Source organism: Dendrobates tinctorius, unplaced genomic scaffold (genome assembly GCF_039654945.1).
Source record: "Dendrobates tinctorius isolate UK_male_01 unplaced genomic scaffold, ASM3965494v1 ptg000273l, whole genome shotgun sequence".
NCBI lineage: Eukaryota > Metazoa > Chordata > Amphibia > Anura > Dendrobatidae > Dendrobates > Dendrobates tinctorius.
Window position 1 is genome coordinate 2,194,811 of NW_027361940.1, and position 24,159 is coordinate 2,218,969.

The 24,159-nt window shown below is 45.5% G+C and overlaps 1 protein-coding gene across 3 annotated transcripts in view; it reads right to left on the bottom strand.

Annotated features, from left to right (window-relative positions):
* LOC141072449 (uncharacterized) overlaps positions 1–24,159 on the bottom strand; it is a 216,668-nt gene that overhangs the window by 176,667 nt on the left and 15,842 nt on the right. For all 3 annotated transcript variants that reach the window (XM_073559720.1, XM_073559719.1, XM_073559718.1), the window contains one exon: positions 18,522–18,747. In XM_073559720.1, the coding sequence (XP_073415821.1) occupies positions 18,522–18,605 (84 nt within the window). In that variant the 5' untranslated portion in view covers positions 18,606–18,747. The remainder of the gene's footprint in view (positions 1–18,521; positions 18,748–24,159) is intronic.

Genomic DNA, 24,159 nt, shown 5'->3' on the forward strand with positions numbered 1-24,159 from the left:
GCTCCGCTCCGTACACCTCGCACACACGCGGCTCCGCTCCGTACACCTCGCACACACGCGGCTCCGCTCCGTACACCTCGCACACACGCGGCTCCGCTCCGTACACCTCGCACACACGCGGCTCCGCTCCGTACACCTCGCACACACGCGGCTCCGCTCCGTACACCTCGTACACACGCGGCTCCGCTCCGTACACCTCGTACACACGCGGCTCCGCTCCGTACACCTCGTACACACGCGGCTCCGCTCCGTACACCTCGTACACACGCGGCTCCGCTCCGTACACCTCGTACACATGCGGCTCCGCTCCGTACACCTCGTACACACACGGCTCCGCTCTGTACACCTCGTACACACACGGCTCCGCTCCGTACACCTCGTACACACACAGCTCTGCTACATCCACCCTGGAAACCCCTCCTGAGCCCACACAGAAACTTCACCTTATCCAGCACCATGACAACCAGTACAGCAGAGTCCTGCAGCCAGCCACTGATCATGTGACCCCCTGACTCCGCCCCTCGTGTGACCTCATCACAGGTCCTGTGCGCACAGATTAACTCAGGATGACATTGCTGGCTGTGAGCGCACTGCTGGCACAGGGCCCCCCACCGCCTTCTCAGGGGCCCATAGCGGCCGGGTGGCAGAGTAGGGAGATCGATGCTCCCTGCTCTGCCGCAGAATGTAATTGTATGGGCACGCTGTGCACACTGATACAGTAACATTAGTGTAGCTCTGAGTGGGCCCCCTCAGTGCGCGGGGCCCGGGGCCACCGCCCCCTCTGCCCCCCGGTAGCTACGCTTCTGCGTAGTACCCATATAATTGTTACAGATTGCCACGTGCTGAATGGCACTCTTCCTTGGAGACCACTATTTTTTTAGCATGGATTTTAGGGTCTCAGTAAATCTTTCCACCAACTCATCGGTCTGTGGGTGGTGCACCAACAGAGGTCGCTGTTTAATATGCAGCAGCTTACATAGCTCCCTCTTCACTGTGAATATAAAAGGAGTCCCCTGATCGGTAAAGATCTCCTTTGTAGCCCAAGGCGGCAAAACACTGAAAACAGCTCGCAGGCAACAAGTATTGCTGAAGTGGTGTCGTGTCTGGGTAAAGGGTGGCATAGTCCACTACGGCCAGAATGTGCTGGTGGCCACGGGCGGACTTGACTGTAGGCCCAACCAGATCCATTGCTATCCGCCCCAATAGTACCTCTATAATGGGTGGCGGCACCAGTGGACTAGGAAATTCGCAGTGGGTGAGGCGAGTAGGCAATCGGGGCATGACTCAATACCTCTACACCTCAGCATAAATCCTGGGCCAAAAGAAACACTGCAGACTACGTTCTTGGGTTTTCTTTACCTCTAAGTGTTCCTCCAGCTTGTGTGTGCCATTTCCAGCACTGCCCGACAGTACGACAGGGGCACCACCAGCTGTTCTACCACTTCATCTCAGATTTTATCAACCCTGTATAACAAATCCTGGTTGACAGCGATGCAGGGAAAGATTATCTCTGCATCTGGTTGCTGAGCCACCCCATTTATTTCCACCACCCTTTCTCATACCCAGGCCAGAGTGGGAACCTGCGCTGTCACAAGCGTACCAGGAATCGTTGGGGTCTCCTCGACCTCTCCTGCCAATATCTCTAAGGGAAGCCTATTGGGGTTACACTCTGTCCCTCGGTTGGCAACCTCTACGGCAGGTGTCCCTGACTCGAGATCTTCGGGTTAAGTGCAATAACACTTACCCTGGGAGGGTTAACCCTGTTCTCCCACAGGGACCAGAAGAGGGGCCAGTCTCTTCCCAATGTGGTAAGGTGGCCCAGCTTGGGGGGTGGTCTCCCGTTTACCGCGCACAGACGGCACAGAGACGAGACGGAGGCAGATTTCGGGTACAACAGGTCCGAGTTTATTGGCCGTCCTCCTGACGACCGCAGCAATACACCACAGCACTTCCACAGCTCTCTCCGTATTCAGGCCCGGGTACCTGCCACCTTCCTTTTGTCGTAGTGACGTTCCCCGCGGCTCTTTCACTGGGGCTGCCCTAGGCCTATCTACCGCCAGCGTTTCCAAGATCGTCATCAATTTGGTACCCCCGGGGCCTCGTCTGTTCTGCGGTTCTTTGTGTCGGGGCCACCCCCCTGACTTCTTTTCTCCTCAGTCCCCTAGTTGAGCTCTCCACTACTGTATGCACTCTTTCACTGTCTCCTCTCCTGTCGAGCTCCTCCCGGGACTGGAACTTTCTGGAACCCTCTGTCCTATTTATCACCTTCCCAGGTCCCTGTAACCCCGCCCCCCATGACTAACGGTTTCTAGAGCCATAAGCTGCTGTCAAGTCCTGAACTCACACTCCCCCCTGCCATCTTGTGGTCAAACCAAGGTACTGCACTCATTCTACACTTTTTCCCAGCTGTTTCCCTTCTGTCATTACTAACATCTGTCTAAAGTGCACAAACCGTCCCTTCTTCCTTCTGACAAGTCCGGTCACCTTCCCCACACCAACACAGTCCCATAGGGAAGAATCTTCATCACTCCCAACACATGTTTTATCTCACAACACTGGGTGGTAGAAGTAACCTGAAGTCGGGCAAGGATCTCACCTCTCAATTTCTCACAGTCCAAGGCATCATTCCGACTGAGGTCCAAGTAGGCTTTCTGGGCATCTCCTGTCAGAAAGGGAGCCACCACTTTAGCCCACTGGGACATCAGCAAACTCTCCCGCTCTGCTGTGCGCTCGAACACAGTGAGGAAAGCCTCCATACTATGGTACTGATCTCTCCCTGCCTAGCTGCGGAGGTTGGCAGCCTATGCCTGCACACTGGCGGCCCCGCTCCTCGGCGGCTATCCCTCCCTCTCCCTATAAAGCCCTAACAAAAGTAATAGGGTGCATAAAGTCAAAAGTACGGTACCACATGATCAGGTCCACATCATGCCCACGCTCTGACATAGCATATGGTACGTGTACTATATCAGGTAAGGCAGTCACTATTGCAAGGGCATACAAATAAACCGTCAGTATATTAAAAGAAGCGAATTCAGGTCAACACATTGCTCTCATACCCAGTACATCATATGACACTGCAGTGAGAAATAAGTATTTGATCCCCTACCGACCATTAGGAGCTCTGGCTCCTACAGACCCGTTAGATGCTCCTAATCAACTCGTCACCTGCATTAGAGACAGCTGTGTTACATAGTCACCTTTATAAAAGACTCCTGTCCACAGACACAATCAGTCAGACCTCTACAACATGGGCAAGACCAAAGAGCTTTCTAAGGATGTCAGGGACAAGCTCATAGACCTGCAAAAAGCTGGAATGGGCTACAAAACCATAAGAAGCTGGGTGAGGAGGAGACGACTGTTGATGATACAGTAAGAAAATGGAAGAAATACAAAATGACTGTCAGTCGACATCAGTCTGGGGCACCATGCATAATCTCACCTTGTGGGCTATCCTTGATCATGAGGAAGGTGAGAGATCAGCCTAAAACTACACAGGGATCTTGTTAATGACCTCAAGGCAGCTGGGACCACAGTCACCAAGAAAACCATTGGTAACACATTACACCGTAAAGGTTTACAATCCTGCTGTGCCCGCGAGGTCCCACCGCTCCAGAAGGCACAGGTGCAGCCCGCCAGTTTGTCAGTGAGCACCTGGATGATTCTGTGAGTGATTGGGAGAAGGTGCAGTGGTCAGAAGAGACAGAGTTAGGTCATTGGCAATAACTCAACTTGCCGTGTTTGGAGGAAGAGAAATGCTGCCGATGACCCAGAGAACACACTCAATGTGTGTGTGTGTGTGTCTCTTTACTTACCACCTTACTAATGAGGGTGTCTGGCTGAAACGTTTTCATTGCTGAACCTAGGGGCTTGGTGTCAATGACAGCTGCTAACACCAAGCTCTCATCCTATTACTCTGATGCTACTGCATCAGAATGGAAAAGGTGGTGTTGAGCCAAGAAATAAAATCACAAAACTTTTTTAAAAAAAAATCTTTATTCAGCTCAAAAAAAGCCTTCATTGCTGCACAAAAATGCATGCAAAACCATGGAAAAAAACTCACCAAAAAAGCAGCAAAATGCGCGTTTTTTTCTGCCAAGAGATGCAGAAACCTTGCAGAAATTTCTACAAGCAAATACTCATCGTGCACACATACCCTAAGTCTACTAGATCCTGATTCAGAAAACAGTCTCAGAATATCACACTTCCACCACCATATTTTACTGTTGGTATGATGTTCCTTTTCTGAAATGCTGTGTTACACCTTCCAAAAACTCCAATTTTTGTGGCATTAGTCCACAGAGTATTCTCCCAAAAGTTTTTGAGATCATGAAGCCTTTATGTTCGTACTACCCAGCATTGCTTTTAGTCTTTGGAACTGTGCCTTGCAGGCCATTTTTGCCCAGTGTTTTTCTTATGGTGGAGTCATGAACCTTAACTGAGAACTGCAGTTCTTTGGATGTTGTTGTGGGGTCTTTTGTGACCTGTTGGATGAGTCGTCGCTGCGATTTTGGAGTCATTTTGGTCGGCCGATCACTCCTGGGTAAGTTCACCACTGTTCCATGTTTTTTCCATTTGTGGATAGTGGCTATCACTCTGGTTCACTGGAGTCCCAAAGCTTTAGAAATGGCTTTATAACATTTTCCAGACTGATAAATCTCAGTTTACTTTGTTTCTCATTTGTAACAGAATTTCTTTGGATCGCAGCATGATGTCTTGCTTTTGAAGATCTTTTGGTCTACTTCACTTTGTCAGGCAGGTCCTATTTAAGTGATTTTTTGACTGAGAACAGGTGTGGCAGTAATCAGGCCTGCCTGTGGCTAGGGAATCCGATCTCAGCTTCCCAAAGATGACATCACTGCCAGGAGGATACACCTTCCCGAGTGACATTCACTATAGGAGAGTCTCTTCTGGAGCAGAGTGCCAGATCCTGAAGACGGAAGGAGAGCAGGAAATCGCAAGATGCTTAACCCTATCCCTTCCAGAGTCCACAGCAAATTATGATGGCTATAGTATTACATGACCATGCAGGAGCGCACTGTCACTGCAATAAACAGCCACACCCTGCACATACAGTGGCTTGTGAACGCTTGGGTGCCCCTGCTCAAAATTACTGTTACTGTGTTAAGCAAGTTGAAGGTTAAATGATCTCTAAAAGGCCTAAAGTTACAGATGACACATTTCCTTTATATTTTAGGCAAAATGTATATAGTGATTGCTTACATTTTAAAAAATACAAAAAGGAAAATGGGCCAATGCAAAAGTTTGGGCACCCAACATGGTTAGTACCTAGTAGCGCCCCTATTGCAAGTATCACAGCTTGTAAATGCTTTTTGAAGCCAGACAAGAGTCTTTCAATTCTTGTTTGAGGGATTTTCATCCATTCTTCCTCAGAGAATTCTTCCCGTTAGGTGAGATCATGATCCATGTGTAGGAGCCATCCTCTTCCTCTTCCGCTTTTCACCTTCAGCTTTTCACAGATGGCGTTACGTTTCCATCAAGAATTTGTTGAAATTTCATTGAATCCATTCTTCCCTCCACCCGTGAAATGTTCCCCGTGCCATTGGCTGCAACACAACCCCAAAGCCTGATTGAGCCACCTCCAATGCTTAATGGTGGGCCAGATGATCTCTGCCCTCCAGAACTCGGAAACAAACAGGGTCCGCCGATCAGACACCACATCTGATGAAACCCCGTGAAGCTTCACGATCTCATTTATAAATACCTGAGCAAGAGTCTTGGCTTTAGGAAGTGAAGGTAATACAACAAACCAATACATAAAATGACTGGGATAGCAAAACATGGAAATAACGATGCAAAGCATAACCTGATATGAGGGGTGTAACGCCGCTGTGTTTGTACCTTGTTTCTCTGGCGTTACTCTGCATGTCTCTGCTTTAACCCTTCGCTCCTTTCCCTCCAATGAGCTGGAATGCTGTTGTCAGTTACCTGTATGGATGCTGCTCAGTTCCCGGCTCCGCTGCGTAGCCGTACATGCGTGTTTCCGCTGCGCTGCATGACCACCCGCATGTGCGGTCCGTGGCTGCCGCTGTGGAAGCCACCCGCGGATTGCTAGGTCCTCTGCAGTTGTGCATGACTCACCACGTTTGTCTAGGCTTGCAGCCACTGCCACGTGTCCTTTGCTATGCTGCTTTGTTTCTGGCTGTGCTTAGGGTGTGCACGGCCACACCTCCCCTGCTTTTATGAGGAATGGGTGTGTGCTTGAATTGCTGCTCCCAGCCTATCGCTGTGAGGCAGCTCCTATATAAAGTTCCCGTGCCCTGCGGGGCATTGCCAGAGCTTCACATTAAGTTTCTGAGTCTTGCCATGTGTGTTTGGTGCTGTCTCATGTCCAGAGCCTGTCGATCACTGCCAAATATCCGGAGTCCGATGCCAGTGTTCTGATGTTCTATCTGAGCTCCGAGTTCTGATGGTCTACCTGAGACCTAATGTCCAGATGTCCTGCCTGAGACCTGATGTCCGGCTCGAGTCCCAATGTCCTGCCTGACACCTGATGTCTGGCTCGAGTCCCGATGTCCTGAGACCTGAAGTCCAGATGTCCTGCCTGAGACCTGATATCCGGCTCGAGTCCCGATGTCTTGATGACCAGATGTCCTACTTGAGGCCTAATGTCCTACCTGAGTTGTGATGTTCCGCCTGTGTCCTGATGTCCTACCTGAGTCCTGATGTCCCGCCTGTGTCCTGATGTTCTGCCTGAGTCCATTTGTCTGTCCGTGTTCCGATGTCCCATCCGTGTTCCGATGTCCAGTCTGTGTTCCGATGTCCAGTCTGTGTTCCGATGTCCAGTCTGTGTTCCGATGTCCAGTCTGTGTCCAGATGTCCAGTCCGTGGTCCAATTTGTGCTCTTGAGTTGGTCCCGCTGGTATTCCTGGATGGATTCCTCCGCCGTGGGTCCCGGGAGTTTCCAGCACTGTTCTCCGGTGACAGTCCCAGCAGTGAGCCCTGGACCTGACCAGCTGACGCCTGGTGCTGTAGTGCTAACATTCCTGGATCTGCACTATCTGTGTCTTGCTTATGTTCTAGTTTAATGTCCTGCTGGTTCCCTGGGGTCTTACCCATGATAGCTCCTGCCATTATCTGAGGACTGTCCGAGGTCGGTGTTAGATGTTCTCCTGCTGTGTCTGTGTTACGCCTGAGGCCAGAAAGAGAGACCTTCCTAGTATGACCGTGGCAGATAACCCTGGACTGTATCAACCCGTGATGCCCTAGCCATCGTCTGAAGTCTGCCCAAGGTCGGAGTTTGATGTTCTCCCTCCTGCTGAGCCAGTGCCTCTCTTGTGGGCCAAGAGAGAGGTCCTCCTAGGATGCCCATGCCAGATGTCCCTGGACTGCGTCAACCCATGATGACCTCTTGCCATCGTCTGAAGCTAGTCCGAGGTCGGTGTCTGATGTTCTCCTGCAGTGCCTGTGCCACTCCTGAGGCCTAAGTGTGAAGTCCTCTAAGGGTGCCCGTGCCAGGTGACCCTGGACTGCGTCAACCTGTGATGACCTCTTGCTTTGCTTTCAACCTGAGATGTGTGCCCTTAGTGATGTGTGTAATCAGGAACCTGGTGTCTAGATGTCTTTTGCTTTATTTAAGTAAACTTTATGTTTCTTTATACCTGAAGTTGTGCGGTGTCTTTTAGTTCTGCATACGGCCATCTTGTCCACTAGCTCAGCTGCCACAGACCCCGGTCGCTACCCTTCCCTAGTCTGGGTAGGCCCGGGTCCCCCTCTGTAGTCAAGTGGGTCAACAATGCACGATCACCTGGGACGCATACCCTGTCAACGTTATGGTTCGACGGCGTGGGAGCGTTGGTTGGTAAGCCACGCTGCTTCCGCGATCGTAACCAAGGGGATAAGAACCCAAACAAGGTAAGTCTAAATCAGACAGTAATCAGCATATTTTGTTTGAGGAAGAAAGGAAAAGGAAAATTGCGACAAAAAACAGACCATTAGAGAGGAGGTGTTAGGAGTCAGGTTTCTGCGGTCGCTATGCAGGAATCCAGACCCTCACATTCTGCTCTTTATCCACTGCAGAGGAGATTGCAGAGGAGATTGCCTTGCAGCAAATCTCTCCTGAGGCTAAGTCCCTGCTAAGTCTCTGCTTCATTGTCCACAGCTGCTAGCATCCGACATTGCGCTTGCGTCTAGCATTGTCTTTTAGCTGCAGTGTCCTACGCCGCGCTGCAGTAGCAGCCCACTTAAGCATTCGCAGCTGCGACGCTACACACACGGTAGGTCTAGAAGGACTTAGTACCGCCATCTTTGGCTATTCCTGTGACCTTATACCGTGTGTGTAACTACTCTGAGTACTTGTGACCTTAACAGGCTCAGCTCTTTTGTTTATGTTCATAGGCATCTCTGTGATTTAACAGAGATTGCTCTGCGCACCTGGGTGACGGTTAACCCTGTGCACAATACCGCCATATTGCTCCTGCCACCACTTAGCAGCGGTTATATCACCTACTGCACGGTGGACCCCGAGCGGCGAACGCACTTTATTATTATTTTTGTTTAGTGCGTTCTGCCGTTCCTAACGTTATACTAGTGCCAGGGTCTGGCTAGTGATGGCAGAACAGCAGCAACTCTTGCAGTGCATTTGGCAGCTTGAGGGCCGGTTGGCCACTCTTGAGAGGCCTCTCTCAGCTGCGCAATCCACCGAAGCCGCTGTACAGGCAATCACTGACGCGGTTACGCGTATGTCCACGTCCTCCCACCCGCCGACAGTTACCCGCCTCCCGTTGCCCGATAAATTTTCTGGCAATGGCGCCTCCTGTAGGGGTCTCGTCAGCCAGTGCTCTATCCAGCTGGAGCTACAGGCTGCGCGATTCCCTACGGAGCGGGCCAAGGTGGGGTTTATTGTTTCTCTTCTGTTGGGCAAGGCGTTGGAGTGGGCTACGCCACTATGGGAGCGTGGTGACCCAGAGGTTCGGACTGCTGCTCAGTTTTTAACAGCTATTAAGCAGGTCTTCATGGGACCACGAGTCACGCACGACACCTCTCTTCAGCTGCTCGCTTTGACCCAGGGTTCCCTCTCGGTTAGTCAGTATGCCGTTCGTTTTCGGACACTGGCTTCCGAGCTGGAGTGGTCCGACAAAGCCCTTATCCCTGTGTTTTGGAGAGGTTTGGCGCAGCACGTCAAAGATGCTCTACCAGAGAGGTACCTGCAACTTTGGAGGAGCTGATTGCCATCTCCACCCGCATTGACCTCCGTTTTTCGGAGCCCGGTATGGAGAGTGCTCAATCCAAGCGGAAGGTTACCTCAGCTCCCAACTTTTTTGAGCGTCTGGAACCACCCGAGCCAGAGATGCCACCCCCTGAGCCCATGGAGGTGTCTCACGCCATTCTCGAGGCGTGTCCGGCACAAGACTCCATTTGTGGTTACTGTTGTCGTCAACATGCTGTTGCTCCAGACAACAGCAACCTGCAATGGCCAAACTCTGTGCCGCCGGGTAAGACCTTTGTCCCTCACCTTTGGCCGAGGGTTCTCACGTGAGCACACGCGTCCAGGAGGGGTGGTCACTGCGGCTATATGCAGACCACAAAACTCCTGGCTAGGTCTTATTGGTGGCCGCACAGGGCTCGGGATGTAAAAAAATATATTCGGGCCTGTGCCTTTTGTTCACGGGATAGCCTCTCCAAACGGAGAGTGGTGACGCCTGCCGACACACGGCGGCGTCCCACTTTAACTTTCGCTCCCGTTGTCTCCCATGTGTCTCTTCTCAAACCTGGCGATCTTGCGACCTCTGATACCTTACAAGTGTCCCGGGTTTCCTTGTCACCTACCCGGACATCAGACTTGCCTTCGGACGAGTCTGAAGCCTACGCCACTAATAGGCACAAGTTGGCGGGTCGGAAGTCTCAGGGAGGGGGGGCCCTAGGAGGGGGGGTAATGTTAGAAGTCAGGTTTCTGCGGTCGCTATGCAGGAATCCAGACCCTCACATTCTGCAGTCTCCTGCTCTTTATCCACTGCAGAGGAGATTGCAGAGGAGATTGCCTTGCAGCAAATCTCTCCTGAGGCTAAGTCCTTCTGTCCTCTTACTGGGCATGCTCATGGGAGGATCTCCCATTGGAGATCGGGAGTCATGTGCTCAGGTCCCGCTCCAAATCTCATTTGTCCATCTCAGAGATCTGGAGGCGTGCGGAAGGTCCCGGCTGCTATAAAAGGCGCGCATGGCTGTTCTGCCATACGTTGGTATAGACCATACTTACTGCTGTGTGAATGACGATGAATGCATGATTCTGGTGAATGACTCATTGGAAACCCCTTCCCTCTGATATTACGCTAGTGTGAGGGATTGAGTTCAGCGTCAGCGCGCCTCTGCTTCATTGTCCACAGCTGCTAGCGTCCGACATTGCGCTTGCGTCTAGCATTGTCGTTTAGCGGCAGTGTCCTACGCCGCGCTGCAGTAGCAGCCCACTTAAGCATTCGCGGCTGTGACGCTACACACACGGTAGGTCTAGAAGCACTTAGTACCGCCATCTTTGGCTATTCCTGTGACCTTATACCGTGTGTGTAACTACTCTGAGTACTTGTGACCTTAACAGGCTCAGCTCTTTTGTTTATGTTCATAGGCATCTCTGTGATTTAACAGAGATTGCTCTGCGCACCTGGGTGACGGTTAACCCTGTGCACAATACCGCCATATTGCTCCTGCCACCACCTAGCAGCGGTTATATCACCTACTGCACGGTGGACCCCGAGCGGCGAACGCACTTTATTAGTTTTTTATTTTAGTGCCTTCTGCCGTTCCTAACAGGAGGGATAGAAAATGGGGGTGGAAGGGAAAATCTGACAAGTACTGAAATAGGAAGGTGGTCTGCCAAAGCAGATCGTAATATGGAAGGAAAGATGAAGGTATAGGATATCATGGAGTTTCTGATACAGACATTAGACCGTTCCAGAGAGTCCACCTAAGGCCGGGATCACACGTGCGAGAAACACGGCCGAGTCTCGCATGTTAATACCCGGCACCGCCGCCGGCACTCGGATCGGAGTGTGCAGCCGCATGTATTGATGGATAGCGGGAGGGGATTCAGGTTTCCACTGGGGCAAGAAGGTGTCTGAGGAGGGTTAACTTATCTGTTGGGATTTGGGCTGGGAAAAGATGCAAGAGGCAAATTTCTGGAGATGCAGTCAAAAGTGTTTTAAGGATTTGATTTAGGATGCGAATCACCTCTAGCCTATATGGCACAATTTTTGAGGAAGTCCACCCCATACGGTAAAAGGTGGCAACCCCAGAAAGGCACCTCCAACACTTAGGGCTGCAATCTTTATCAAAGCGGTGCAGACCCGCTGGAGTGAAGTCCCGTCTCGAGATAATTTTATAACCGCTTTCTTTTACTCAAATATACTTAGAAGAAAGTTTATGTGTGAGAAGGATACGATCAGTTTCTGAAGGGTGAGAAGGATCTGTTGAGATCCACTTGATCAGAAAAGGAAGTTTACTGGATAAACCGAGGGATACTATTGGTTTATACAAAGTTGCCACAACTTTCTGCTGGGGCTCGGTCAAAGCCATTAAGGTTTCAAATTCTGTTATCTGACTAGTCTGGATCCATGGCAATCGTTATAAAGAGAAGGGAGAATTGATGAAAGTGGAGAGGACTGGGTGTATAGACATTTACTATCATCCCCACTTCATCTCTGGAGGGAACAAAACCTTTCTCCACTAAATCAGGTAAGAGTACACTATGAATCGCGGCATTGTGTGTTTGTGACGGAGTAGGACAAGGTCTCTTCTTTGTAGAAGAGGAGATGGAAAAGGGGAGCCATGCCTCCTGACGCGAGGTAATGACCATGTAATACAAGAGGTTGTGGTGAAAGGGTTTCTAACATGTTTAGGGTTCACACCATTGGCAGGAGGAAAAATAAGCTGACGAAAGGGGAACCCCAAACTATTCTCTGCGATCTGGACCCAAGTTGTGTGTGCAGGGCTCCTAATCCAATCAGAAACTCTCTGTCGATGGACGGCGTGTTGAAAAAGACGTGGATTGGGAAGGTCGATGCCTCCTTTACTGTGCGGGAGTGTGAGGTGGTGATACGCGATTCTAGGCTTCCTACCTCTACAAAGAAATCGTGAAAACAGTTTATGGAATTCAACAAAAAATGTTTTAGGAAGATGGATGAGAGCTTGCAAAAGATATGGTAATTTAGGCCGAGCAGCACATTTCAACAGATATTTTCTACCCAACTACGAGATGTATGGGACGGACCAGGAGGGGAATAATGTATCAATATTAGAACGCAAAGGGGGAAAGTTGAGTTCGTACAGTTCTCCTAAGTTAGGAGGAATATTGACACCTAAAAGTTGGCGTGTCGGTGAGGACCAATGAAAAGGGGATTTTGTTTGTTTTGGCGTCATTGAGTAAGTTAATGTTGAGAACCTACAATTTATTGCTATTAACCTTAACATTGGCCAAGGCCACAAATGCCTTCAATACCTCCAAAAGCGCCGGGAAGGCCGTTGAGGGGTTTGATAGGAGTACCAGAAGACCATCTTCATATGCTACGACTTTTTGTTCTCTCCCTCCACATCTAATATCCTTATTCTCTCATCTAGTCTTAGTTTCTGCAAAAGGGTTTCCATTGTAAGAACGAAAAGAAGAGGAGAGAGGGGACAGCCTTGTCTGGTGCCATTTGTAATATTAAAGGAGGGAGACAGATAATCATTCACCAGAACACTTGCAGTCGGGCTACTGTACATGGAGAAGATGGCAGAGATAAATCCATTTGGGACATGGAACGCCTCCAACGTTTCCCTCAAGTACAACCAGTCCACTCAATCCAAGGCCTTCTCTGCGTCAGTTCCCAGGAATACCAGAGGCGTGGGAAAACTCCGGGCATAATGGATTAATTGGATAGCTCTGTATATGTTGTCATTCCCTTCTCTTCCCGGTACAAATCCAACTTGATCAATATTGATGACGGAGGTCAATAGTCTGCTAACAAGAATTTTTGCAAACAATTTTAGATCTGTATTAAGAAGAGAAATTGGTCTATAACTACTACACAGTGTGTGATCGGTGTCTTCTTTTGGAATTATCAAGATTCTAGCAGACAATGTCTGTGTGTGCAGAGGAGTTCCATGTAGACGCAGTGTTTCCCAAACTCCAGTCCTCGCGGCCCCCAACAGGTCACGCTTTCAGGATTTCCTTAGAATTTCACAGGTGATGGAAGTTTCATCAAGACATCAGGAATTCCCTCACATGTGTAACACTAGGGAAATCCTGAAAACTGGAGGACTGGAGTTTGCGAACCACTGATGTAGAGCATCATTGAAAAGTTTAGTCAGATAGATGAGAAGGGCAGATCCACACACTTCATAGCGATATGTGGAGAATCTGTCAGGGCCAGGGCATTTGTTTTTTTGGGGAGCATGATATCGCATCTAGAACCTCCTTCTCAGAGATAGGAGAACCCAGGGATGCAGCTTGATTTTCAGAGATGGTGGCCAAGGGGATATTTTTTAAAAAAGCTCTTATTTTATCTCATTTGTCTACATGGGGGGTCAAGAAGCTGGGCGTCAAGATTATAAAGATTCTAGTAGAATTTTTTAAATTCCAATGCAATCTCTTCTGTTTTAAATATCGTGGATCCAGCATCATTTTTAAGGCGAGAAATAAAGGATTTTGCTTTTCTTTGCAAAATATTCAGGATTGAGAGTCCTCAGTGGTTGATACCTTTTAATGGCCAACTGAAAAGATGGTGACACATTGCAAGCTTTCGAGACTCCTCAGGTCTCTTCATCAGGCATTGACAAATACAACATATGAAGAATCACATACTTATACACAACACAGCACAGAACTATCATTATGGAAACAGTGATAGACAGTTATGGCCATAATGTTAAATATTATTAGTTATGGATTTATATATTAGTTATGGTTGTTAATTTCTTATTACACTCAGTTCTGTACATTGCTTTAGCTGACACTACATAGGTTATTCTTGGAAGTTTAGCTCATGTCAGCTCCACTACATATTTAAGTTTAGCTCATGGTAAAAGGTCGGCTCCATATATACAGAGACCACGTGCTTTAAGAGACGTATATAATTAATGGCTAACTCTAGAGGGCGCTTGCTCACTCTCTCCTTCCCAATCGCCGTGAAACACATTCGAGGAGTCATCCTTGCTCGGACATAACATTACGAACAGCTGGTATGTAACTTTGCTACGTGAGAAGCCGAACAGAGACAGACGCCATTTGCCATGTGAGATCCCAGAGAAAGAAGGTTACAAACTTTACTATGAACAAATGGACAATCTCTTTAGAATCATGCACCTATTTTTATGTTTTTCTGTAATAATCTTTTCTTTGATGGAAGAATCCAAATAAACCACTATATTTTTATCTGGTAACTAGTCCTGAGTATTTTACAAGAATACGCATTATTTTACATTGGAGAGCCAGCCAGATCTGAATTTTTGTACTTTTTTGCGGATTTCCCTCAACTTGCCCAAAAGGGGGATGGAACTTTGCTAACGTCATATGTGCAAGTTATCAGGAACTCCACTACTCGCAAGAATCAGACAGAACCAAGAAGTGAGGACTAAGAATTGCCAGATGGATTGAGAAGTACTACAAGTGCCAGACGTGTGAAGACAAGAGCCCAGCTTTGTCCATCAAAGGAACTACATGCTGAAATATTTCAAGGTAAGAGAAAAGGATGTCATTAATTCTCTTTCTAAGCAGAGTAAACTGAAATTTAAGTCTGTAGACGAGTCTAATTTAGACGTATTATGCCTCTGCTTATATGCAGAATGTGAAGTGGAAAATCTGAAGTTAGATTCTAAGTTTTTCAATAGAGAAAGAGAGAGATTAAAAAATATTCTACAGATGGTAGATATATTCCAAAGATCTGTGTCAGAGAAATCCAAAAATGATTGTTGTGCAGATGTTCCCGAGATTGGCTGTAAAGTTAGGGAGATTGAACAAGACTGTAATCAAGTGTCTGTAGCAGCCATTGAAGGTGACCTTGCAGACGTGGAACAAGATGGAGAAGTAGGAGGAGACTTCAGAACTGACGTAGAGGACGTACAAGGGAAAGACGGACCACTAAAAATAGACGACTCACAGGCCCAACTCAGAAGTAAAGTAAGGAAAAGTTTGCTAAAAATATGCAAAATCATTCCTGCATATGATAACAAAATCCATGTTTGTAGAAACTCAGAGGTTTTTGAAAGTTGTGTTGACAAATTTGATTTATCTAACGAGGAGAAGAATCAGCTGTTCAAAATGTGGATCCCTGTAAACTTTGCTAGGAGATTGACTTTAAAGTTATCTGGTGAAACACATGAGCACTTAAATGATAAAGACAGATTAAAAATTCTGATTTTTTGTGCATCAAATGAAAATTATCCAGATATTGATATTCTTCAAAAATTATGGATTGGTTGGAAGGAATGTACTTTTACGTTTATGTCCATATATGAACGTCTGTACAAAATGCTGAGTGAGAATGTCAAAACACCGTCCCTCATAAGGAGTTTTGTAAGCAAATTTTGGTTTTTAAATCCTGCATCTCGTGTTATTGCATCACAAAAAGATTCTTTATTGGAATGTGCGCAACCCCTGGATTTTGCCAGAAAACACGAGAATCGTGAGAGGAAAGTAAATTGTGCTAATTTTGTGAAGACAGGCAGAGTAAAATCTTATCAGAAGCCGGTATTAGCAAAGCCTTCTAAAATGAGTTTTCCCCAAAATCAAATATATGAAGAACGAAGAAAATCACATGTTTGTTATAAGCCATATGGAATGATGCAAAGGATCACCGAAAAGACACAGATTGAATTAAGAAAAATGATGAGTTCTGATCTTCTTTCTGTAAAAAAGATGGCCGAATGTGACAGACAGAAGCAGGTGGTGAGTGACATCATTGACTTTGAGCTGAAGGGTCCATCGGAGCAGCTCAGAAAATACGTTAACTTCAAAGTATCAAAACACATGAAACATGCACAAAAACTGAACGGGTCAATAAGACCCTGTTCACACCACCCAAGAACTAAGACACCGAAACAGAACACAGTATGACAAAGGTGCATAAATACTCTGCTGTAAAATACATGTAACTATAAATAGCAAGTGCTAGTAAAAGATGTTAACAAAACCAGGGTATTTTGTTGATACGTTTTTCTGCAAAAAAATGTACGCTAAGCCACTCCGCCGCGTCAAGGCATACCCTTCTCGGAGCAGTCCTATCCAATATATTTAAAAACCTGAACATGTGAATAATACCTTCATGAGCAGGGTTCAGAAAGGTGCTGCCCGGTATGGGCTCGCTGGGCAAAATGGCTTTTTATGCATGTCCCAAAAGAGAGAGGCGGGGATCTCCCAAAGCTTGCATAAGCAAGAAATCAATAGATTCAAAACACATGAAACATGCATTCCGCACATTCTGGGAAGGAGTCCGGTTTTTAGTGTCCGGAATAAAACGCTACGTGGACACATAGCCTGAATGTTGTGTAACAGTGTTATACAATTAGTCAGTTATATGTAATTATTTTATAGAGTATAATTCTGTAGTTCTATAGTTTTATAGATATACATGTTCATACAGTATATATAGAGTGTTTGTACAAGTAGAAATAGTAGAACTGTATTTTTTAGTGAAAATTAAAATCTACTCCAGTAATATTATTTAGAATTATGAATATGATATTAACCTTCTCTTTTATTTTACATTAGAATTTTCATTTCAAAGCAGGACTTAATCGGGAAAAATTATCTTACAAGGATTTATGCCTTTATCTACACAGGAAGTTGTAATAACTACATGATTTTATATATTTAACACTTAAAAGGAAATAACTAATTACATTTTAAAATGTGTTCTGTGTGTGCCTTTACTGCATGACATGAATGACAACCACAGCATGTGAAATTTGAACCTCAGGCTAATAATAGGTAAACCAGTATACCATGTCCCTGTTCTTTAGGGAAAATAATTTTTAAGGGGGTCTCAACTTTTGCAAACCAATGGAATTTTTTTTCCAGGCCTAAATGTCAAGTATAGCTATACATATACATATATTTATGTCATGTGTATTTGGGGAATATTAAAAGAAATATTAAGACACTAAACTTAATAGTTTACAGTGCGCATTGATTGATAATTAGGATAATTTGAGTTAAAATACGTGTATTCATCACACCTTCGTATATGTGACACAGTCTGAGTGACAGTGACTAAGTGTATGAGCAGCTGCTGAGCGAGTAATGTGATACGTTTGTATGTGAGGCCTCAGGATTCTGAATGCAAGTTAAAAAAAAACAAAACAAAAAAAACCTGTCTTTAGGAGAAATATGCAGATCAGTTAAATTATTAGAATATTAGGATATATAATGAAGTATTATCTACACAACATATATTTCTATATTTCTATAGTACTTATTATTTCTTGATTAGTTAATTGTGGATAAGTGCAATCGCACATCAAAATGGTTTATGAAGAAAATCTACATTTAAATTAATTTTTCCAAAGGATAATTTTATGATATTCAAATTAATTTTAATGGTCACACATCTTCAGACAAATAATGGTATAAGCAAGTATAATATTTATACAATTTATAAATTAATTATTTTTAATTTTGGTTTTGATAAATGAATTATTTCATGAAACAATATTTTTTGGTATTAAGGGGGAAAATATGTTTTTGATCCTGACTACATCATCACATTTGATTAATACCTCTTCTTCACATTTTAATAAAAAAAGAAATATTAATAAGGTACAATGGTATAAGTATTGGGTATAATAACATTGAGTATTATAAAGAGTCATTTCTTCACAGTAAGAGTATTACATGCAAAGTTGCATAATTTGAACATTTTGGTAACACAAGTTTATGACAATTATGAAATAATCCAGATCATGGAAATATTAAGGGTGTATGTTACTGAAGACATAACTACTCTGCATCAACATAAAGGCCTTATTTTTTATTCTTATTTTTATTTTTCATTATTTTTAATTCTTCCACCAATATTTACTAAAGTAATATCTACTATAACTATAGAATTTTGCTTCATTAAATATAGGGATGATATGGTTCTATTACAAAGGAAAATGTTTCACTTCTGAGTTATATGCAACAATTCTTTTATTCATTCATTCGCTCACTCATATATTCTTATTTTGGTTCATGGCTATACATTCCTACATATTATTAGTAGAATATATTCCTTATTAATAAAGATGACAACACTTGTTACATAAAACACTGTGACACCTATGGGTTGGAAAAAGTAATTACACCTATGACATAAAAAAATGTTCTATCACATGAAGAATAGGGATAATAATGTATTATCACTTATTATTGTTTTATTATTTCAATCATTGAAATCCATATACGGTACAAATTCTGATAATTATATGGATATTACTGATTGCTATGGTACGCTGTGATATTATAGGATAGGAAAATTGGTAAAAAAACTGAAAAGGAAAGAGCGCAATAGGGTCTTACCCAAGTAGAGATTGATATAAAATCAATTCATTATACTCACCTTATACAGGAGAGATTCAGACACATAGAAGTAGGTAGTCAGCCTGCTGCACATCCAAAGGGCCACGCCGTGACCACAAATCATCAGATTATAAAGAGGAAAGTTTATGGATTAAAAGTGCGCTGCTTGACAAATCAATCCTTCCAGGTTTTATGAACTGTACTTTTATTTCCCAACGCGTTTCGAAGTCAATACTTCTTCCTCAGGGGATGACATGTCCTATAATCTGAGGATAGGAAAATTACCAGATTTGGTATAGAATAGGGAATGAAGACTTCAAGCAAGATACTGAAATTACGTTAATAAAGACTTTTCATATTTCTAAACTTTATTGATTCTTATCAGTTGCAAGAAGAAGAATGCCGCGATCCAGAAGTCCCAGAAGGTAACAAAGCTGTGATTACTGAGTAATAGACTGTGTTAATCAGAAGTGCAGTATCCACCACTGACAGCCACAAGTGCAGTATCCACCACTGACAGCCACAAGTGCAGTATCCACCACTGACAGCCACAAGTGCAGTATCCACCACTGACAGCCACAAGTGCAGTATCCACCACTGACAGCCACAAGTGCAGTATCCACCACTGACAGCCACAAGTGCAGTATCCACCACTGACAGCCACAAGTGCAGTATCCACCACTGACAGCCACAAGTGCAGTATCCACCACTGACAGCCACAAGTGCAGAATCCACCACTGACAGTCACAAGTGCAGTATCCACCACTGACAGCCACGAGTGCAGTATCCACCACTGACAGCCACAAGTGCAGTATCCACCACTGACAGCCACAAGTGCAGTATCCACCACTGACAGCCACAAGTGCAGTATCCACCACTGACAGCCACAAGTGCAGTATCCACCACTGACAGCCACAAGTGCAGTATCCGCCACTGACAGCCACAAGTGCAGTATCCACCACTGACAGCCACAAGTGCAGTATCCACCACTGACAGCCACAAGTGCAGTATCCACCACTGACAGCCACAAGTGCAGTATCCACCACTGACAGCCACAAGTGCAGTATCCACCACTGACAGTCACAAGTGCAGTATCCACCACTGACAGCCACAAGTGCAGTATCCACCACTGACAGCCACAAGTGCAGTATCCACCACTGACAGCCACAAGTGCAGAATCCACCACTGACAGTCACAAGTGCAGTATCCACCACTGACAGCCACGAGTGCAGTATGCACCACTGACAGCCACAAGTGCAGTATCCACCACTGACAGCCACGAGTGCAGTATCCACCACTGACAGTCACGAGTGCAGTATCCACCACTGACAGTCACGAGTGCAGTATCCCCCACTGACAGCCACAAGTGCAGTATCCACCACTGACAGTCACAAGTGCAGTATCCACCACTGACAGCCACAAGTGCAGTATCCACCACTGACAGCCACAAGTGCAGTATCCCCCACTGACGGTCACAAGTGCAGTATCCACCACTGACGGTCACAAGTGCAGTATCCACCACTGACGGTCACAAGTGCAGTATCCACCACTGACGGTCACAAGTGCAGTATCCACCACTGACGGTCACAAGTGCAGTATCCACCACTAACGGTCACAAGTGCAGTATCCACCACTGACTGTCATGGTCACATGTGTCAGGACGCAGATGATACCGCAAGGCGGACCCATAACACACGTGACCCTGGATACACCGCCTCCAGTGGGGCGCATTTAAATAATAAAACGTGCAGGTGGATACGCCGCCTCCACCTGGCGAATTTAGGTATTACACGTTATACAATAAATCAAATGATAAAGGGGGAACCTGGGAAACTTTAATAATGGTGGGCCCTGCGATAGGGTATGGGGGACGTGGAGACCTCCTAAGCTCCCCTGAGCCAGTGTCCCTGCACTCCTTACATTCCCTAAACAGGCTCCTCACCTGTCGCCGCACGCGTACCTTAACGCCCTTGCTCACCCTGACCCTAAACCCTCACTAGGGAATGGGTCGGTGCGGAGACTAATCCCACCACTGCACTAATAACACACATGAGGAAAGAGACAATACAGGGGAAACACCACTTAGCTTTGCTCTGTTGCGTGCGCTCCTAGCAACAGAGCCCACCACCTGAGTGCATCTTCTCCTCCACCTGGATCCATCACCATAACAGGATCCTTCACCTTAGTGCAGCCTTGGAGCAGAGTCCACCACCAGTTGCAGCTGCTTAGAACCAGAGTCCCAAGGAAGTGTTCAGCTTCTGCCACGAAGTCAAGCATGCTTGAGTCCAGCTCAGCAACCAAGTCCCACATGGTGAGTGCCACTCTCCATAGTCGCCACTCCACCAGCCCATGCAGACACTTCCCGCTGACACCATTACTGCGACCCCACCACGCCATGCCAGCCCTTCGTCCAGACACCATAGCTGCAACACGTCCCCCCTGGCTAAGCTGCGCAGGACTCCTCACCAGCTCCATCCTTCCTCCAGGCTCTCCAACTCAGAGTGACCACAAACTCACAATATCACAGGCAGTGATTGCACACCCCTAGCACACCTTTATAGGGTGTCACACCTGATCCATAATTACGTGCACATTAACCTAAGGTGCAATACCACTCACCACCACCGGGGACAGTCAAGACACCTTGGAACTTAACCAAAGTAAAAAAAGTTCACTTTGTGCTTTTAATACCGCCAGATCCAACACTGGATCATGACACTGACGGCCACAAGTGCAGTATCCACCACTGACGGCCACAAGTGCAGTATCCACCACTGACGGCCACAAGTGCAGTATCCACCACTGACGGTTACAAGTGCAGTATCCACCACTAACGGTCACAAGTGCAGTATCCACCACTGACGGTCACAAGTGCAGTATCCACCACTGACGGCCACAAGTGCAGTATCCACCACTGACGGCCACAAGTGCAGTATCCACCACCGACAGTCACAAGTGCAGAATCCACCACCGACAGTCACAAGTGCAGTATCCACCACGGACAGTCACAAGTGCAGTATCCACCACTGATGGTCACAAGTGCAGTATCCACCACTGACGGCCACAAGTGCAGTATCCACCACTGACGGCCACAAGTGCAGTATCCACCACTGACGGCCACAAGTGCAGTATCCACCACTGACGGCCACAAGTGCAGTATCCACCACTGACGGTCACAAGTGCAGTATCCACCACTGACAGTCACAATTAAAGTGTCTAACCTGACAACCAGAGGACGGTGATCCTATGATGCTGAGATGAACGGTGTTATCACGCTCTTACCAAGTTCCAGAGGTTTCCAATCACCTGTAAAGCTTCGATGAAGGCTGGTGAACAATAAGGTAATTGTCAGGAAGCTACAACCCTGACATGTGTCCTGTGCATTAGGACAAGGACTGGTTATGGTGCTATGTTTAGCAAGGAAGAGTCATTTTAACCCTTGCTTTGCTGACCAAAGACGTCACCCCTGTTCAAAGACCAGTGCCGATGAAGGAGTCCAGAATATCCAAGGCGAGCCAATGTAAGCCCAGGTTTTTAAAGGTGACACTGCACAGATATTAAAGCTGCATTTCATCTATAGACTTTGTTTTCTCATCAACATTTGAATTTATGAACTTTGATTTTATACACAACACAATTTCTACAACATCTATATGCTAGAGAAAAACTGTGTTTTTAAAAGAATCAAGAAGAAGACAGAAGACATCAAAATGAAGACCAGATGACATCAGATGATGATGACTGGACCTGAGATGCTTCAATTTAGACTTAGGGAAGTATAATTATACATATTTTATATGAATATTGTTCACGACTTACCATAACATGAATTCACATCAATTATGTCATTAAGTACGTATAACAGTAATCTGATATTATTAATGTTTTAATGCAGGATTAATGCAGGATTTGGGAATGTTTAGTTTGCAAAAGAGAAGACTGAGAGGAGACTTAATAGCTGTCTACAAATATCTAAAGGGCTGTCACATTGTAGAAGGATCAACTTTATTCTCATTTGCACAAGGAAAGACTAGAAGCAATGGGATGAAACTGAATGGGAGGAGACACAGATTAGATATTAGAAAAAACTTTTTGACAGTTAGAGTGATCAATGAGTGGAACAGGCTGCCACGAGAAGTGGTGAGTTCTCCTTCAATGGAAGTCTTCAAACAGAGGCTGGACAGACATCTGACTGGGATGATTTAGCGAATCCTGCTTTGAGCAGGGGGTTGGACCAGATGGCCCAGGAGGTCCCTTCCAACTCTACGATTCTATGATTCTATGAATGATATTAAATTATTTTGTCAAAGAAGAAGAAAAGAAGAAAGAAGATCTTGTTATATTTTGAGGGTTCCAATTAATGTCTGTCACCCTCAAAAGGGGAATTGTTAAATATTATTAGTTATGGATTTATATATTAGTTATGGTTGTTAATTTCTTATTACACTCAGTTCTGTACATTGCTATTGCTGACACTACATAGGTTATTCTTGGAAGTTTAGCTCATGTCATCTCCACTACATATGTAAGCTTAGCTCATGGTAATAGGTCGGCTCCATATATACAGAGACCACGTGCTTTAAGAGACGTATATAATTCATGGCTAACTCTAGAGGGCGCTTGCTCACTCTCTCCTTCCCTATTGCCATGAAACACATTCGAGGAGTCATCCTTGCTCGGACATAACATTACAAACAGCTGGTATGTAACTTTGCTACGTGAGAAGCCGAACAGAGACAGACGCCATTTGCCATGCGAGATCCCAGAGAAAGAAGGTTACAAATTTTACTATGAACAAATGGACAATCTCTTTATAATCATGCACCTAATTTTATGTTTTTCTGTAATAATCTTTTCTTTGATGGAAGAATCCAAATAAACCACTACATTTTTATCTGGTAACTAGTCCTGAGTATTTTACAAGAATACGCTTATTTTACACATAAATACTGTAACAGTTCGTAGATAAGGAGTGAAAGTTTTATTGTCTCCTGATTGGGGTCTGGTAATGTGTTCTGATGACCCCACAAGGTCTGAGGAGCACATTCCTTAATTGATGTAAAAAGACATAAATCCATGGGACACATTCATTCCTGCACTGAGTGTGTCTAAGGTCGTCATAAGTTTATACTCCCAGACTCTTCTGTCTCTCTGAGATTTGAAGTTACCTTTCAATACAAGAAAGATATATATCTTTGTACCGTGTTAGACAGGGCTGTGGAGTCGGAGCTCATTTTGGTGGAGTCGGAGTCGGTATAAAATGGACCGACTCCAACTCCTAAAATATATAATAAATTGGGTACAGTAATTCAATGCAGAATGTGCTGAATATTTTTTCATAGGAATTTGGGAAAGTTATGAAATGTCCTATAAATGGCCGTTCTATTCCTGATCTAAGGCTACATTCACACACAGCGTTTTTGCTGCGTTTTTTGAGGATACGTTTTTCAGCTGCAAAAGCCGATCAGCTTTTTAAAAAACTGCATCACCTGAAAGGTTTTTGAGCTCATAGATAATGTTTTCAATAGCAAAGCAGATTAGAAATCTGCTCTATCCATTTATCCATATCTGTCTCCATATCATATCTGTACCAAACAGAATGAAAGCCGGATAGCACACAGACTAACACTCCTTTTTTTTTAGCACCAGTCAGGTACACCTCATAGCTGCCTAAAATG